This window comes from Aegilops tauschii, chromosome 7 (assembly GCF_002575655.3).
Source record: "Aegilops tauschii subsp. strangulata cultivar AL8/78 chromosome 7, Aet v6.0, whole genome shotgun sequence".
Lineage (NCBI taxonomy): Eukaryota > Viridiplantae > Streptophyta > Magnoliopsida > Poales > Poaceae > Aegilops > Aegilops tauschii.
Window position 1 is genome coordinate 116092475 of NC_053041.3, and position 17904 is coordinate 116110378.

Consider the following 17904-nt stretch of genomic DNA (forward strand, 5'->3'; position numbering starts at 1 on the left):
GCGCGGCAGTCGCCTGCACCAGGAAGCGGCGCGGGCGGTGCTATCGGCCGGCACCAGTGAGCGGTCGCGTCCGCTCTAGATGGGCATGAAAGCGGCTGCTGACGTTCCGGAGCGGCGCTGACCGGAAACGCGCGGGAGAGGATAGGGTTTTTGGTTGGCCAAGGCGGTCAGAAACGGGTTTGGGATCAGTCCGGACTCCCGCAAACCTCCCCCACTTTTTGTCTCCTGTTTGTGGGAGAAACTGTGTCCGGACCGCGTCACGGACTGACCCACGTTGGATGGCTTTCACGGTCCAGACAGTGCGGTTCAGACCATTGCGACAGGTTTGCGGGTCGGCGTTGGAAATTCCTTACCCGGCCTGAACTGGCTAGCGTGCTAGCATCCATGCGTGAGGTCTAACGGTTCGACTGCATGTTGTCGAATTGTTTTATTTTATTTCCTCTTTATTTATTTTTTCTATCCGATGGCATAGAGAAATTGAACTGATGAGGTATTAGTGGGATTGTTTGACCGGTCAACTAAACAAAACTAGTAGAGTGCCTGTGCGTTGCCACGGGCTTTTAAAAAAGTTTACAAGAGTTACATGTTAAATTGGTCTTACACCATCGTGTAAGAACATATCATCTTTCAAAAGGCATTTCAAATCGTCGGTTGATAACAAGGCATGTCCAATGTCTACGAACAAGGTTTTCTTGGGGCAGACATGATTGATTCGATGACTGAAATATCTCTAGGGGTACAAACATAGTCTGTCGACATCATAAAAAAGTGAGCCAACTTAGACAACAAAATGAGCCAAATTAGTTGAATACAGAAGGCAATTTCACAAAGAAAATATTGATAATAACATTGAAAAATAACCTTGTGTGATAACATTTAAATTGGCATCTTTTTTGGTTTGTTATGAGATATCACCGCTTTGCCATCATTATGTTGTAAAAAACTCGGTGAATTTACGGTCCCTTTGAGCAACTTCGCATCGGAACCCTTCACGGCATGTGATTTCTGGGAAAATCTCTCAATGTGCTTCTCAATATCGTTGGCTTGGTAAGTGTAGCAGTAACCGCTCTACGTACATCATTGCAGACAAAGTACAACTCAGGTTCACAATTTTTCTAGATCTAATGTTTCTGAACCTAGGGATATGTATACAGTTAGCAACTTTCTTACCGACGCAATGGTCATGGTCATGGTCGCGGCAGCAGACACCGAGGTCTTCACGGCGCCACTGCTCTCCTTCCACGGCTTCAAGTTCAGAGACAGTGTGGCAGTGGCGGACCCGTCACCGGCCTTAAGGTCCGTCAGCTTTCACGCTGGCCACGGTGGCTAACCGCAAACCAAAAAAACCTCGTAGCGATGCCCCCACGTAGTCCAGGGGCTAACCTCCCGTCGCACCCAAAAAAAACCTATGAAAATTAACCAGCGAAAAAAACCAAACCCAATCGCGCGCACGTACGAGTGAGGTCTCCTGCCCTCGAGCGAGAACCACTCACACGCACGACTCTCTGCCCTCGTTCGCTGCCGCCCTCCATCCCTTCGCTGCCGCCCTCCATCCCTTCGCCGCCGCCCTCCATCGGACGATCCGCTTCAGGAGACGCCGCCGATCCGTTTAGGACCCGCCGCCGATCACGTTCAGGATCCGGTGACGATCCCCTTCTGGAGCCGCATGCCGATCCCCTGATCCGGCGCTGATCCCTTTGAGGACCAGCCGCCGATCACGTCCAGGATCCGACGACAATCCCCTTCAGTAGCCGCACGCCGATAACCCGAGCCGGCGCTGATCCCCGTTGAGGAGTCGCCGACGAAATCATTGCGGATACAGGTATTATTTGAAGTTTATACACAGTTTATGAAGGGATTACACACATATCATACATCCATCGCATGTTCAAATATTCTGGACTTTTCTCCATTTAGTACCTGATAGTTGGGGGCTCCTCAGAAAAAAATTAAAAAAAAATCAAAGCACCACTTCTTCCCATAGGCATCACACTATATCCACGTTATGACAAAGACATAGGTGTCCAGAATGGAAAGGGTGTTAATATGATACAACACTCAATATATGCACTATTGTTCCATGGTTATACCATTTCCCATGAAACAATGATACATGGTTGCATACCTTCCGAATGTTTCACGTTCCAGTTGTAAATTGGGCAAAGGATCCCCCAGTGTAGGTATGGCAATCAGTACCAAGTAGAACCTTCCAGCAAAATCACACCTTCCAGTAATTAATATAGGTAGTAAAATACCTTGCCAGGTTGGGAGAAAAAACAATCGTCAAATATTTTCCCTGAAAGCAACTTCTGAAAGAAATTAGAAACTATTTATCATGATATATCCAGAATCAGTACATAAAGACATGCTTAGACAGTGTGATGCAGGAAAACACCACTGCCACACACAAAAAAGAATTTGTTAAACGTATGTTGCCACCAAATTCTTAATGATACTTCCAAAATAAGCTCACTTCCAAAACGGCTCTTTCAAATATTCTTCACATATGGTAATTATTTTGACGGGACTATAGTAACCAATTCATCATCAAGTTTTATAAAAAAAAGGTTAATAAGTTCTTTGCTGTTCATATATCCCTCAGTACAAGTTTTACAGTAGTTGGCATTTTTTGGAGCCGTTCGTTTGTCTCGATCTAACGGCGCATACATACGTAGTACTCGAAAGTACGCGGATGAAAGTACTCGAAAGTACTATTAGTCTAGGGGCATTTTAGTCCTAGGAAATATATGACAAGGTGGGGCCTCTCGTCCAATGCAAAACCGCCGCCCCTCTCCTCCAATGCAAAACCGCCGCCCCTCTCGTCCAATGCAAAGCCGCCGCCGTGCTCCTTCCCCTCTTCCATCACCATTGCAACCGCGGCCATCTCCTAGCCTTCTCCTCCTTCTCGCGGCCGCAACTTTGCTCTTCTCATCTTCCACATCCACCCCCCTCCATCCACGCAAGATCCTCGATGGAGCAGCAGATCGAGCACATCGGCGGCGGCGAGAACGCCGACTTCGTGGAGATCGCCGGCGGCGAGAACACCGATTTCATGGAGATCGCCGGCGGCGACCAGGTCAAGATGGCCAGGTTGACGGAGATCTGTTCTTGGTTTCACAACATATTGCAGATGAACTGGACGGCAATGGCCACTTTGAAGCAAATGACGAGGAGGGAGAGGGCAAAGCTTTCCCCCCCACCCGCACAACCGATGCACAAGGTCGAGATCCTCCTCTGGGCGATGGAGCAGGCCGATTCGTCCAGCCCGTGGACCAGGCGTAGGTGGTGGGCGTTCAAATCTAGGGTAGAGCATCCACTGGATCAGGAACCCACGGTGCACGAGGTGCCGTTGCAGATTGTGGAGCCTCCAACCGAGTCGGAGATGACTCCGAAGCGCAAGAGGAGGAGGACAGTGGTCGTGACATCGCTTCCCCGCCGTTCTCCACGCTTCCCTCGCCGCTCTCCTCGTCAGAACGGCGGCCGTAGCTATGTTTAGGGTAAGATTGCTGAATTTCATTCATCATTACTTGCCACTTGCTTAATTTGATTCTCCGCAATATGTTCTTGCTACCTGTGTACTTGAATCCGTAGCCTCTGGATGGCAGCTTAGTTTGATCGACGAGGCTGTAATGAGTCTAGGCATATAGCATTGCTATGTTTACTTGCTATGTTTTGATGTGCTGGAGTTGTATCCATGATAGGAAATTTTGTCTGTCACCTCAAGAGTTGTGTTCAAATTACGTGATGCAATCTGTGTAAATTGAACTTGCAATATTTTGGCTGCAAGCAGAGCCTCCAGAAAAGTTCAGTACACAATTTAGAGTGATAGACTCTTGGGTTGACACTGAAATATTTCAATACTGCAAGTTTAGTAGATAGTTGTAGGCATTGAAATATTTCAGTACTGACAGGTTCACACTGAAATATTTGAGTAGTGCAATTGCAGTACACACGGGTACACACTGAAAAATTTCAGTACACACGGGTAGACACTGAATATTTCAGTACTGCAGTTTCAGTACACGCACGCAACCCCAGAAATATTTCGGTGTAGCAGTTTCAGTACACGCGCGTAACCACTGAAATATTTTGGTGGTGCTGTTTCAGTACAAGCACGTAGCCTCTGAAATATTTCGGTGGTGCACTTTCAGTACATGCACATACCCACTGAAATATTTCAGTGGTTCACTTTCAGTACACGCACGTACGAAATGAAATATTTCAGTGGTGTTGTTTCAGTGCACGCATGTAGCAACTGAAATATTTCAGTGGTGCTGTTTTAGTACACACACACGTAGCCACTGAAATATTTCAGTGATGCACTTTCAGTACAGAGATGTAGACACTGAAATATTTCAGTAGTGCCATGTCGGTGATCTTGCATCCAAATATTTAGGGCTTCCTAATGATTCAGCAAAAAAATAGACATAAGCAGTGAAATAATTTTTGTAGGGGTGTTGGCTTACTCATGTTTTAGAGTGGTTGGGCTTTTTTAGAACCGTTCGTTGATGTCGATCTAACGGCAGACAAATACGAAGTACTGGGTAGTACTCCGATGCCATATCAATGTTGCTGATATGAATATGCATGTTTTCACCAAGTGTTGTGTCTGAATTAGAACTGAGCATTTTTTCTTGATGGTATCCATGGATCTAGAACTCCTATGAATTTGCTCATGTTGGATGTTTTGTTCTCCATCATTTGTACTAGCATTCCGTGCGATTAGCTGCCATGACAAGACCCCTGGCAAATTTATTTTCTTGCCTCCAACATCCCAGGTGTGTTTTGCAGGAAAAAACCTGGAGTTCACCAGGCTGGCTGAAGTTGTGAGGCTGGGAGGCTGATGGTGCTGCTACTGGCTGATCCTTCTTCTTTCAGCTTTTGTTCGTCCTTTCTCAAGCCGTTGGACCAGGGCTACTTCCCTATGTGCTGTTCATGTATTAAGTAGTTCCTTCGAATTTGTAGTATTAGTTAGTTTGAATGTGGAAGTACCTTAATATTTAGGAACGAAATGTTGCTTTGTATGACCAAGGGTTTGATACCTTAATCTTTGGATAATTAATTATGTGAACTGTTGGATGTGGCGCACAACGAAACGCCTCTACCATTGATACTAGTTCAACATGTCGGTCCAATTAGAGACCAACCACTACCATATAGAACAGTTAGCATTTCATACTACAACCTGGCACGTACAAAACATCACACAGTGGAATAATCCCAGCGAGTAGACCACTAAATACCGAAAACATCACAACATGTCAGAAGTGTTTTAAGCATTTTATCGTTGCAAAAACCTTAGAAACTCCATACAAATGCCGACAACCTTAGAAAACTAGTCATGATTGCCTTTCATGTTGATACAAAGATGTAGAAAAATATTGGGTCCGTTTACAACCTTAGCAAACTTGCTTCTCATGTTTACATCACGGCCGCCGGGTGAAGGAGGAGAAAAGCCCACCTACCTAACATGAGTTTTCTCACACACCACGGCCTGCATACGACTACAAACCCAGTGATATGGGTCACGATGCAGGCCCGTGGGTGGTTACAGAATGGAACACGAACAGCACGAGCCCCACGACCCCCACGATCACGATAACGACGAGCGCCTCCCTCACGCGACGAACCGCCTCCCCCAGAACTCAAAAAGGCACCTTCTCCTGCATTCCTCCCTCATTATGCGAACCACGTCCATCTACTCCACAAACTGCAACCACCGTCTCTGTCTCAAAACCGCCGTCGCTGGAGAAGGGCAATGGCGGAGGAGCCGTCTACCAAGCGTCGGTGTGGCGAGACGTCCGACCAGAGCATCAAGGAAGAGCAGAGCATCAAGGAAGACGACGTTCAGGTCCCCGGTGAGAAGCGCGACTACACCACCAAACTTGACAAGGTGGAACTCCACGGCAAAGAGACGCTGGAGGTCGTCTGCACCAGCAATCCAGACACTGCCGACGAAATGCTCAGGAGGCTCTTCATGAAAGCCGCCGGCATGTATCCTAGATTCGTCGGCGTTGATGTGGAGTATACCAGGGATGAAGAACCTCCGCAGTACGCAGCAGTTCAGCAGTTATGCGTGGAGGAACTCTGCCTGGTGTACCACATCGCTGCGGCCACAAAATGGTGAGCCATCCTACTCATATACCCTAGTTTCTCAACTACATGTACTAGTGTAGATTGTGAAGTGGACGCACTAGTGTGGTTTCTCAAGTACATGCACTGGCATAGATTTTTACCCTGATGCACTGGATTAGTATCTTAAAATCTTGCACCAGATTAATCACCAAACTTGATATACTAGTGTAGTTTCTGCACTTGATGCATTAGTGTTGTGTCTACCGGTGTGGATGCATTAGTGTTATTTTCTGAAGTTGATGCACTGGACTAGATGTATTAGTGTTGTGTCTACTAGTGTAGTTTCTGATATACTAGTGTAGTTTCTGATATTGATGCATTAGTGTTGTGTCTACCAGTGTGGATGCACTGGACTAGATGTATTAAAAGTTGTTTCTGAAGTTGATGTAGTGAAGTAGTTTGCTGTAGTGTTATTTTCAACTGTATGATCCAAAAAGAGAAATAACATCATGTACTTCATGCATTCATCACTCGTATTGTTTGGTTCTGGCACTAGCAGTGTCACACTTTGCCACAATTTTTTGCCAAGTTTGCCTAAGGTTAGTTCATCAAAATGAGGGCCACAAGTTGGCAAGCCTAAGGGAATCTTGCCACACTTTTTGTGTGTATGCCATGTGGGACCCAAGTGTGGCTTCCCTAAGGTGTGGCTTGAACCAAACACACACCTAAGTTGGTCAAACTTGCCTAACCTTAGGTGTGGCAATCTTTGGCAAACTTAGTCACAAACCAAACAACTCCTAAATCTTCAAAATTACTACTAATCTTCAATATGTCTCTCCCCTTGAAGGCCCAAGCGCCTCAAGAGCTTCCTCCAGGAGAAGAAGTTGTTCACCTTTGCCGGTTTCAGCATTCATAATGACAAAGAGATGCTGAAGATGTCTGGTTTGGAGATCAACCCCGAAAAGTACATCGACATTCAGAAAAACTATAGAGTTCCATATGGCTGCAGAAAGAAGCCGTACGACTCCGTGGCTGATGTTGCAGCCAGCGTCATCCACCCATTTTACCAAAACATGAAGAAGAAGATCAACAGGACCGAAGACCATAAACTGTGGGGGATCAGCCCGCTGCCAGACTACCTCATCGAGTACGCAGCGAAGGATGCGTACGCCACCTACAAGGCTTGGAAGATAATAGACAACATCAAATCAGGTGTGGAAATTTCAGAAGCACAGGAGGCTGACCCCTACTACCACTGCCACTACGCGGCATGAAGAGAGATCAAAGTCTGCCTTCAAGTTGCTAGCGCAGTGTCCTTTTATGATATCTATGTTTCTTTGTTGTTCGGTGTGTCTGAACTTATGTCCTATGGTGTGTCTGAACTTATGCTGTGCGGTGGTTGATCTGCCGTTTATCTTAACAGTTTGCTGCTACTCTAGTTTAGTGTTCCAAGTTGTTAATACTATTTTGGTGATGCATGATAAGCCTTGTACAATGCTTGATGCGTACAGTGGTGCTTAGAAAAATAAACAGGGTTTTTCTGATGCAATAGCTAGTAGAGCATTAGTTACCAGTTAATAATAGTTGCAATCCATCACAAGCAATAGTACCTAGATATGAGTAGATATAGGTACGGTAATACACGACAAGTACTCGCAAACAAGAGCTAACATACCAAGTTCATTTCACATTGATACATGGCCCACCCCAGTTCTAAATGAGGTGGATGGTGATCATCATCCTCAAGTCATGGCGACGGGTGTTCGCAACAGTGAGTAGCATGGCCTGTCCTACCCGAAGATTCTTGGCACGAAGGAACTTTTTCCACCCTGCCTTGCTCAAGACAGTGCGACCGTCCGTGTCCACTGCATAGGCACAGCTGGTGATGGAGCCCGTTCTGGTAAGGCGTAGTCCAGCAGCCATGCCTTCTTCGTCCGGGTCGATGCCACAGCTATCAAGTAACCTCTTAGGTAATTTCTGAAAACAGTTGACATGATATATGATCATGTCACGTGCAATTATCAACAAAGCATACACTTCAAGACACATATATCATTGGATTCAACACTGAGCATATATATCATCACATCACTACACTATACGCCAAGCATCAAATTACTACAGTAATTAGGCATATCATTTGATTACTGCGTACACTAAGCATATCATCGCATATTACTACACTACATGCATGTCATAAAATTCTTCACTAAATGAATTCTAAACTTGGCCTCGCATCACAGTACTACAACATGCATATCATATGAACTACTACACTAACTAAGCATGCATATCATGTAATTACCACACTAAGTAACATACCATGATATGCCGTTTAACATTCGTCCTTGTGAGGCGGGTCACGAATGGCTTCCCTAGGTAGTCTTCACGTAGCGGAAGCATGTCCCAGAGGTTGCCGATTTCCTCGTCGCCCAGTCTGAGTCCTTGGGCATACAGGTATTCAGCAAGTGGGTTCTCATCATCATCTGAATCGTCATCATCTGAATCAGCATCATCTTCCTCCTCATGAACTTCATCCTCACTATCCGGAATCAAATTTAGATAGATAACAGAAATCCGGGCCTATCTCTTCTGAAGGAGAAGCAGATCAATTCACCCCCACTAAGACGCATGCGGGCGATGAAACGATCCCAATCATCTCCTCCTATCTGGGTTATCTTTCGCCCCTTCTCGACCTGCATAGTGTATGGGCCCCCAAGAGCGTCGAAGGTCACGGTGTCTCCGATGAGCTCATTGAATGCCAATCTCACATTGCATGGTACGATCTGTGTAAGATAAAAACAAATAACAGACACAATACATTAGTGGAAATAGCAAAAAAAAAAAAGAATGTACTGTCAGAAGGTTCATATAAATTGTTACCGCTGCAACAACAAAAGAAGGCTGGAAGTAGATGCTGAACAGCGTGGCAGTAGAAAGGCTGGTCCGGCACCGTGAGTTGCAGCGTCCACATGGTGCTTCCTCCATTCTACACAGAACATGTTGAACTCTAAGTTGAATTGTACATAGTACAATACAAAGATCATACATATAATAAATCATAGTGATAACCTATACTGACAATGGCAATGCCCGTCTCATCTAAACCTGGGAATAGTTCGGCATCCAAACTAAAACCAGTCCAATCCACGGCACACATCAAAACTAATCTAGACCAAACCGAACTATACATGCTCGTCATCCAACCCAGTCCAAACCGTTTTCAACCTTTGGATTGAATCCAAAGGTTCAAACCGTGGACAAAGCCATATGCGAGGGCACGTCATGAATCTAGATCAGACATGACATCGAGAGATCCGACGAGCTCCGGCCGGCAACAGCCAATCGGCTCAGATCCGCCTCCGTAGGGAGACGCGGTTGGGGAAGGGAAGAAGAGGGGAGATCTCACGTACTTGTCGGAGTTGGCGGCGGCCGCGCACCGGCAGCGTAGAGAGGGGTCGTCGGGAGATGGCGGCGGCGGCGGCGCTGGTCGAGAAGGGGAGAAAGAAAGATGTGGAGTGGTCGAGACGGGGAGAAAGAAAAATGTGGTACATGTGGTGGTGTGGTTGTGTGGATGACAAGGGGACCCACTTGTGAGACCGATAGCAATTGATGGCAAACCGCAGGAGGTGCACGACCGCGTGCACGACCGCCACGTCCCCACGTGGAATGGGGACGGCCGGGTGGGTGTGTCAAGTCAAATCGGCACCCGCGGCTTCTCGGTAACTCCAACAGGCAGGAGCAGTGCATTTCTTTCCCAAATCGGGTAGAAAACCCTCGTCCTCTCCCGAACCTAACCACCCTCTCTTCCTTCCTGACCACCTCACCACCCTCTCCTCCTTCCTCACCACCCTCGTCCCTTCCTACGCCTCCCTCCTCCTGTCTTCGACCGACGATGAAACGCGGGCGTGAAGATGCGGCGGACGAGCCGGAGGCAACCATCGGAGCAGAGCAGTCTGCTGCCGTGGCTGCAGCCGTGGGTGGAGCGGCTGAGTCCGCCGTAGCGGTGAAAGCTGGCGGTGCAGCGACTGTTGTGCCTGCTCCCGCTGCCATCGCAGCCGTGGAGGCACCCGTCGGCGAGCAGAAGGTCGGGGATGATCTGGAGGAGGAGGAGACGAGAAGGCTTAAGCGCAAGGTGCATGAAGAAATCGAAGAGCTCTACGAGGAGAACGCCATAAAGGAGTTCGACGTAGATTGCAGGAAGGGCAGCGACTTCGACGAGGATGCCATCGACGAGCTATCTGAGGTAGTACTCTGTTTTTTGCTCTGTTTTTTTCATGACATTGGGGTTTTTCTTGTTAACTAGATGAGCATCAATTTCACTTGGGCGTCCTAGTTGTACATATGTAGGATTGTAGGGATTTAGCATAGATCTTCATTTGGATCTGGATTTTTAAATGTGATTCCAGCAGATACTCTGGTTTTTTTCCATGGCATTGAGGTTTTTCTTGTTAACTAGATGAGGGATACATTAATGAAAAAAGTGGGTTAAACAATGGATATATGGCAGGTTTCTCCATTGGCTTCCCCAGGACAGTGACAAAATGCTGCAGTTCCTGATTCATTTTTGTTTATGTAGATGAATTAATTTGCACACATGTTCATAGATGATCAGTTTGCACACATGTTCATAGATGATCCATTTGCAAATTCTGTACAGATTTCTATTTTGCAAAGGAAGTGATTGCTCCCTTAATAATTATGGGCTGACACAAAATCAAAACATTTCATGTAGCAAAATTGATGTTCTTAGTTGGTGATATCAACCCATTCTTGACAGCTTCGTCGATGCAGAACTGAATCGAGTCCACCTAGGGTACGACGAGTTATACATAGGGTTACGGTACTTTGGGAGCTCATGTGCCATGCGGATCAAAAGAGGCAGCAAGAGAACACTTACAAGAGAATCTTCCTTGGTCTTGTCGCAATGATAATTCATGGAGTTCAGAGTCTGAATTTCTTTTTTGTCAAAATTAAACATCATTAGCATCCAATGGTTTTGGTGTCCATTCAGTGGGACATGCACCTGCAGTAAGGGTTGGGTTGAGAACTGAAATTTGTCGTGTACAGTGTGTACATAAACTATGAAACTGAGGAAAACATGTACCTTTCGGCGCCCTACAAATTTTTCTGCTACACGAGCTAACCATGAGGCTGCACGTCCAACAGGAACCACCCCCTTCATTTGTAACAGCTTTTCGGTTTCTTCAGGGGATATGATTGAGGTAGTATCATTCTCAATTTGGCTAATGCGAGCATATGCCATAATAACCTGCCAAATTTTCAATCATACAATAATAAGAAAGTTGTTGCAGTAATGATGTAGACTAGAGTATAACGGGCTTACATCACCATAAATGTATTCCTCGTCCAAATTTCGCTTCAGTTTTTCTGCTGTGAGGGTAATGTCTCCGATTCTAGCTATTTCAACAGGGTCGTATGTTCCGCGGATGTAAACGGCTGTCTCTATGTCCTCATCCGTGAACTTGTAATCATTACCAAAGACAGGCTTCATCGGAGTTAATTCTGGATTCTCATTGTTTTCCGTCACATGTCTTGCACTTGGTGTAGTCGAAGTCCCTGCCGTGAATTGGATAGCCCTAGGAGTTCCTGTCAGTGATGAATTGCACACATTGACTTGATCCTACAAAGAACAAAGGTAGTTCATCATTAGTTTGTTACTTTTAGATATTAACGTGTTGGGCCATAAAGATCACCTGCACGCCTCCTTTCTGTGACACTGATTGTCGGTTGCTTCTAAATTCGTATTTTAATTCCTGTAACAATGCAAACAATAATGAACATGAAGGAACATATTCATACAAAATACAAAATGCACAGTATGACATACATGTAGTTCCCTCCTTAAGTCTTTAATTTCGTCCTTGGCCTTCGACAACCTAGGATTAGTGCCAGTTTTAGTCTTCATGTCGATCAAGTCTTCAGCTAGCGTCTGGTATTTGACATCAAATCTGTGCTCAATTTCCATTAACTTCCTGCCTACCTTCTTTTCATGATCAACTAAGCGTGCATTCATGGCTTCAACTACCATGTCAATCTGTGTAAACCAAATAAAACCCCGTTGATAACAATAGCTAAATGAATGAGGTTCCATGACACCTATTTGTGATATTGCAAAAACAAATAGTCTTTGGAGTACATACTTGCTGGCTACTAAATTGCTGTCCTTGTGATGGTGCTCGATACGAATCATGTTGATGCACATGTTCATCATTTTTTCTTGGAAAATTATTAGAATTCTCAGACGGTCGTTGAGGAGCACAAATTTCCATGACAGCCTTTTTTTATAAAATATAATGAACCATTAGTACCAAATAAAAAAATCGGATATAGAAAGTTCAATTGTAGATAGGTACCAGCCCGTTATGAAGACCTCCTTTGTCGTAAGCATCGCTTCTTAAAGTAGCCGTCGTTTCGTCCCATCGTGCGATCAATGGTGGGGGTCTAGAAGCATACATCAATCGGCCACTACGCACGTGCTCCCAGTACCAATACTACACAATAAATTAGTTCATCACCATACAGATATGCAACAGAACAATAATTAAAGGACATTAAGTAGTGATCTAGCACTAACCTGGAGCAGAATTAGATTTCCTTGTAGATTTACGTGATCTCGAGTTCTAAACTTGTGAACGGACTTGAAGAAGTGATTAAGTGTGAAACATACCCAGTTAAATTTCCGAAGGTTTTGAAGATCTGTAACAAGGTTGAGATATTTCGAGTCCACATACTGTTGTGCTGTTGGTGCTAGTACAGTACCAATTGCGTACAGAATGAACCGTCTCAGGAAATCGCTGTCTGGGGCTTTGGAAGCTTGGATCGCCGTTTCAAGGTCAGAAATCAAAATTTGCCCATTGTTTGCATAGGCGGTAAACAATTCTGTGTCGGTTTGCATTTCCAGATGTGGCTCTATATCCTCCCCTTCTATCGGAATGCCAAATATACACTGCACGTCCTCTTTTGTTATAGGAATTGGCATTTTTCCGATGGTAATGGATTGGGTGTCCATATCTATGCTCTTGGCTAGTCTAACCAACATTATGCGCCGTAGAGTCACTTCATGCATCTGGGTTAGACCGCCAAGACTGGTTTCTGATATGATGTACTTTTTGTGGTCTGGTGACAACAGTTTCATGGTTTTTCCGAACCTTGTCTGTGAGCATACTAACTTCATATGACCATGCTTTTCGCCGAGTTCCTGTTACATGCCATTAAATTATACTGAGTACACATGAATTATGTGTACGAAACGATTGTACACAAACAGTCAATTACTTACCGCATCGGTAATTTCGGAGATGGGCTTTTCTCCATTATGAAGGTTCGTATCTGAAACTGACATTGCTGGCTCCTATGCAATGATAAAATCCGGCTCAATTAATCTGAACAAAATTGGAAAATGTATAACAAAATTAGCAGCGAATTAATTTTAACAAAATTAACTGGGTCATTTAACATATGATCCACTTATGGGTTTAAGCAGAGAACCTATTTGGGTGCAGAACCTATGAGGGTTCAACTACTAAAGGAGCGGCTGACAACGATTATAAAGAGTTACGATCAGGTAATACCTTCTCTCGGAGACGGTGCCGCCGAGTAGATGGCGGCGGTTAGTGCGTCGCAAACTATAAGTGCCGGTATAGCGCGGTCGACGGCGCAAAGGAAAAACGGCGCGTTCACACGAGGAGGAGGCGGCGAGAAGAACACTGACGTCCGACCCCTCAGATCACGTTGGCGGTGGGCGGCGAGTGGTGGCCGCCGACTCCTGTATTCCGTGGGCGACCGGCGTCTCCGATCTGATCTTGCAGCGGTCGTGGGAGGTGCGGACGGCTCGGGTGGTTAGAATGCGGAGCTGTAATCGCGGGATTTAGGGAGGGGTGGGCCGCGTGAGTTATGTGAGATTTGGATAAATGATATAAAAAAAGAAAATCTTGTCAACTCATTTAGGGGTATAGGGGTTTAGGGTTTAGGGTTTAGTGGGGGGGGGGTTAGGGTTATCAGGGTTCAGGGTTTAGGGTTTAGTGGGGGGGGGGGTAGGGTTATCAGGGTTTAGGGTTTAGTGTTGACATGCAAGCCCGGAAATGCGTGTGTCAAAGATCGTACTTGCGTGTACGTGTACTAATGATCCCAAACTTTCTTAATGGCATCCCATGACCACATAGAGAATGCATGCATAATGGTTTCCATGTGGGGCAAAATTTTGAATGTTGTTACGGTTTAGTGGGGGGGGGTTAGGGTTATCAGGGTTTAAGGTTTAAGGGTTTTAGGGTCGACGGAACTATGTTTGTCTTACAGTGGACGTAGCACACACACCGGACATTGGTGGAGCGTTCGTCTACAATGGATTCCCTCCGGTAGCATCGATCCGGTCCGTTGACTGGCTCGGCCGACAAACTTCGTCCCACATAGAGCATGCATCCATCCACTGGACCGGATCGATGTTGGGTTGGTTTCATACAGGTGAGGAACCCAGCTAGTGCTTTCGGGGTGTTGACATGCTAGGCCGGAAATGCGCGTGTCAGAGATCGTACTTGCGTGTATAATCCCAAACTTTCTTCATGGCATCCCATGACCCCATAGAGAATGCATGCATAATGGTTTCCATGTGGGGCAAAATTTTGAATGTTTTTACGGTTTAGTGGGGGGGTTAGGGTTATCAGTGTTTACGATTTTAGGGTTGACGTAACTATGTTTGTCTTACAGTGGACCTATCACACACACCGGACATAGGTTGAGCGTTGGTCTACAATGGAATCCCTCCCGTAGCATCGATCTGGCCCGTCGACTGGCTCGACCGACATACTTCGTGCCACATAGAGCATGCATCCATCCACTGAATCGGATCGATGTTGGGTTGGTTTACATGTACATGTACATGGACCGGAAATGCGCGTGTCAGAGATCGTACTTGCGGGTACATGTACTAATGATCCCAAACTTTCATCATGGCATCCCATGACCCCATAGAGAATTCATGCATAATGGTTTCCATGTGGGGCAAACTTTTGAATGTTTTTACGGTTTTGTGTGTGTGTGTGGTGGGGGGGGGGGGGTGGTTAGGGTTCAGGGTACATGCCACATTGTTCACATTGTCCAATTAACACTTTGTATAGATTTTTTGGGTAAAAAATGAACGAAATGATGCAACTAATCTGAACGTAACGTTTGGCATGTATCAAACCAAGTAGCCACTATTCCTAAAAAAAAAACCAGTTAGCCACTAATTGCGCCAAACATATCACGTAATAAATGGGTTGACAATTATTTCTTGAAATTCTTGGAAGGAATTTATTGCTCTTCCTTTTTTATAGAACAATAAGTTACAAATTTTATTTTGGAAACAAGAAATCAGTTTGAAATTTAATTTGTCCTTTCCAATAGATTTCAAATGAGCTTTTCCTTGGTCTGGTCATACAAGGCATTAAGCACACATGACATTCCTTATACAGAAGCTGACTGAAATAATTTGTTAACAACTACTAACGACTGATGATCAACAACTAAACAAATACCACAACAATTATTGAACAATAAAGTCCCGCGGCCATCAGATTTGCGTGCTTCTTCAGATCGATCAACTGCCTTAAGTTCTTGTTGATCTTCTTCAATTCCACCTTGAGTTCCGCATCCGCCACCACTACTGGAATCAGCTAATTTGCCATCTGCCAGCTCTTTGCCGTCTGCTAGCTGACGGCAAAGAAGCTCTTTGCCATCAGCTACACATAAACAGACGGCAAAGAAAAGGCTGACGGCAAAGAAGCTCTTTGCCATCTGCCAGCTCTTTGCCGTCCGCCAGCGGACGGCAAAGAGTGTGGTGGCCCCCACCCCCCGCTCGTTTGAAAAAATCCTAACGGCCCACCTCTTTGCCGTCCGCTAGCGGACGGCAAAGAGGCAGAAAGGCGGACGGCAAAGGCTGGCGGACGGCAAAGAGGGCACTTGTCTAACGGCAGGTACCCCCCGCCCGTTACTCACTTCGTCCTCGCCTCGCCCTTCTCCTCCCACCCCGCCGCCGCCGCCCGCCGCGCGCCGCCGCCCCGTCGCCCCCGCCGCCCCGTCACCCCGCCGCCCCGGCTCCCCGCCGCCCCACCGCCCCGTCGCCCCCCCGCCCCGGCCCCCCCGCCGCCCCGCGCCCCACCGCCGCCCCGCGCCCCACCGCCGCCACGGTCCCCCGCCGTCCCGGCCCCCCGCCGCCCCGCGCCCCCCGCCGCCTCCTCCACTGCCCCGCCCCGGCCCCCCGCCCCCCATCCCCCCCGCCGCCCCGGCCCCCCGCCGACCGGGCCCCCGCCGCCCCGCCTCCTCCACCGCCCCGCCCCGGCCCCCCGCCGGCCGGGCCGCCGCCGCCCCGCCTCCTCCACCGCCCCGCCCCGGCCCTCCGTCGCCGGCCCCGCCCCGGCCCTCCCCCACAGTGAGCCCCTCCTCCCTTTTTTTTTTCTGTTTTTTTGTTTTTTTTTTCTGTTTAAGTTTAGGTTTAATTAGTTTAAATAGTTTAGTTTTAATTAGTTTAGGTTTTTAGTTTAGGTTAGTTTAGGTTTAGGTTAAGTAGAAGGGGGAAGAAGAAGAAGAAGAAGAAGAAGAAGAAGAAGAAGAAGAAGAGGAGGAGGAGGAGGAGGAGGAGGAGGAGGAGAAGGAGAAGAAGAAGAAGAAGAAGAAGAAGAAGAAGAAGAAGAAGAAGAAGAGGAGGAGGAGGAGGAGGAGGAGGAGGAGGAGAAAGAAGAAGAAGAAGAAGAAGAAGAAGAAGAAGAAGAAGAAGAAGAAGAAGAAGAAGAGGAGGAGGAGGAGGAGGAGGAGGAGACACCCCGAAGCCCCGACCCCGAAACAGCACCTCGACCCCGACACGGCACCCCGACACCGACACGGCACCCCGACACCTACACGACACCCCGACCCCCGACACGACACCCCCGACACCCCGACCCCGAGAACCCGACCCCGACCCCGACCCCGACACCCCGACCCCGAGCCTGACCCGACACCCCGACCCCGACACCGACACGGCACCCCGATCCCGACCCGGCACCCCGACCCCCGACACCGACACGACACCCCGACCCCCGACACGACACCCCCGACACCCCGACCCCGAGACCCCGACCCCGACCCCGACCCCGACACCCCGACCCCGAGCCTGACCCGACACCCCGACCCCGACACCGACACGGCACCCCAACCCCGACCCGGCACCCCGACCCGACACCCCGACCCCGAGACCCCGACCCCGACACGGCACCCCGAGACCGACACGACACCCCGACCCCGACACGGCACCCCGAGACCGACACGACACCCCGACCCCCGACACGACACCCCCGACACCCCGACACCCCGACCCCGAGACCCCGACCCCGACCCCGACCTCGACCCCGACCCCGACACCCCGACCCCGAGCCTGACCCGACACCCCGACCCCGACACCGACACGGCACCCCGACCCCGACCCGGCACCCCGACCCGAGACCCCGACCCCGAGACCCCGACCCCGAAAAGGTGTTCTTTGGCCTTCCAGAAGCCGACGGGGTCATATATTTGTGAATTATTAGTTAGGTCATATATCTTTCGATTTTGTTATGAAAAACATCATATATAATTGTGTTGATCGGGTAGTTTTAAATGTGCAGTTGTTTCATCGCTGCGAGGTTTGGTGTTCGACGACCTCGCCGTGCGTTTGACGAGCTCTGCCCCTTCGTTCGTGGGTGAGCACAAATGACATGTCCTCCTCCCCCATTAATTATTTGATCTATTCCGATGAAACTTGATAGCTAGATATATATGTGTCTTGAATCATCAGTATGCGTAACCAATATGTGT

The 17904-nt window shown here is 47.7% G+C and overlaps 1 protein-coding gene across 9 annotated transcripts in view; it reads right to left on the reverse strand.

Annotated features, from left to right (window-relative positions):
* Positions 1–1871: 1871 nt before the first annotated feature.
* Positions 1872–17904, reverse strand: part of LOC123495077 (uncharacterized) — a 43343-nt gene continuing 27310 nt past the window's right edge. For 3 of the 9 annotated variants that reach the window (XR_012188799.1, XR_012188800.1, XR_012188798.1), the window contains one exon: positions 1872–2306. Coding sequence is in view for 5 of the 9 variants with exons in the window: in XM_073503299.1 (XP_073359400.1) it covers positions 2071–2255 (185 nt within the window). In the remaining 4 variants the exon portion in view is untranslated. The remainder of the gene's footprint in view (positions 2307–17904) is intronic. The other 6 variants (XM_073503299.1, XM_073503298.1, XM_073503296.1 and 3 more) reach the window with 3 other exon arrangements.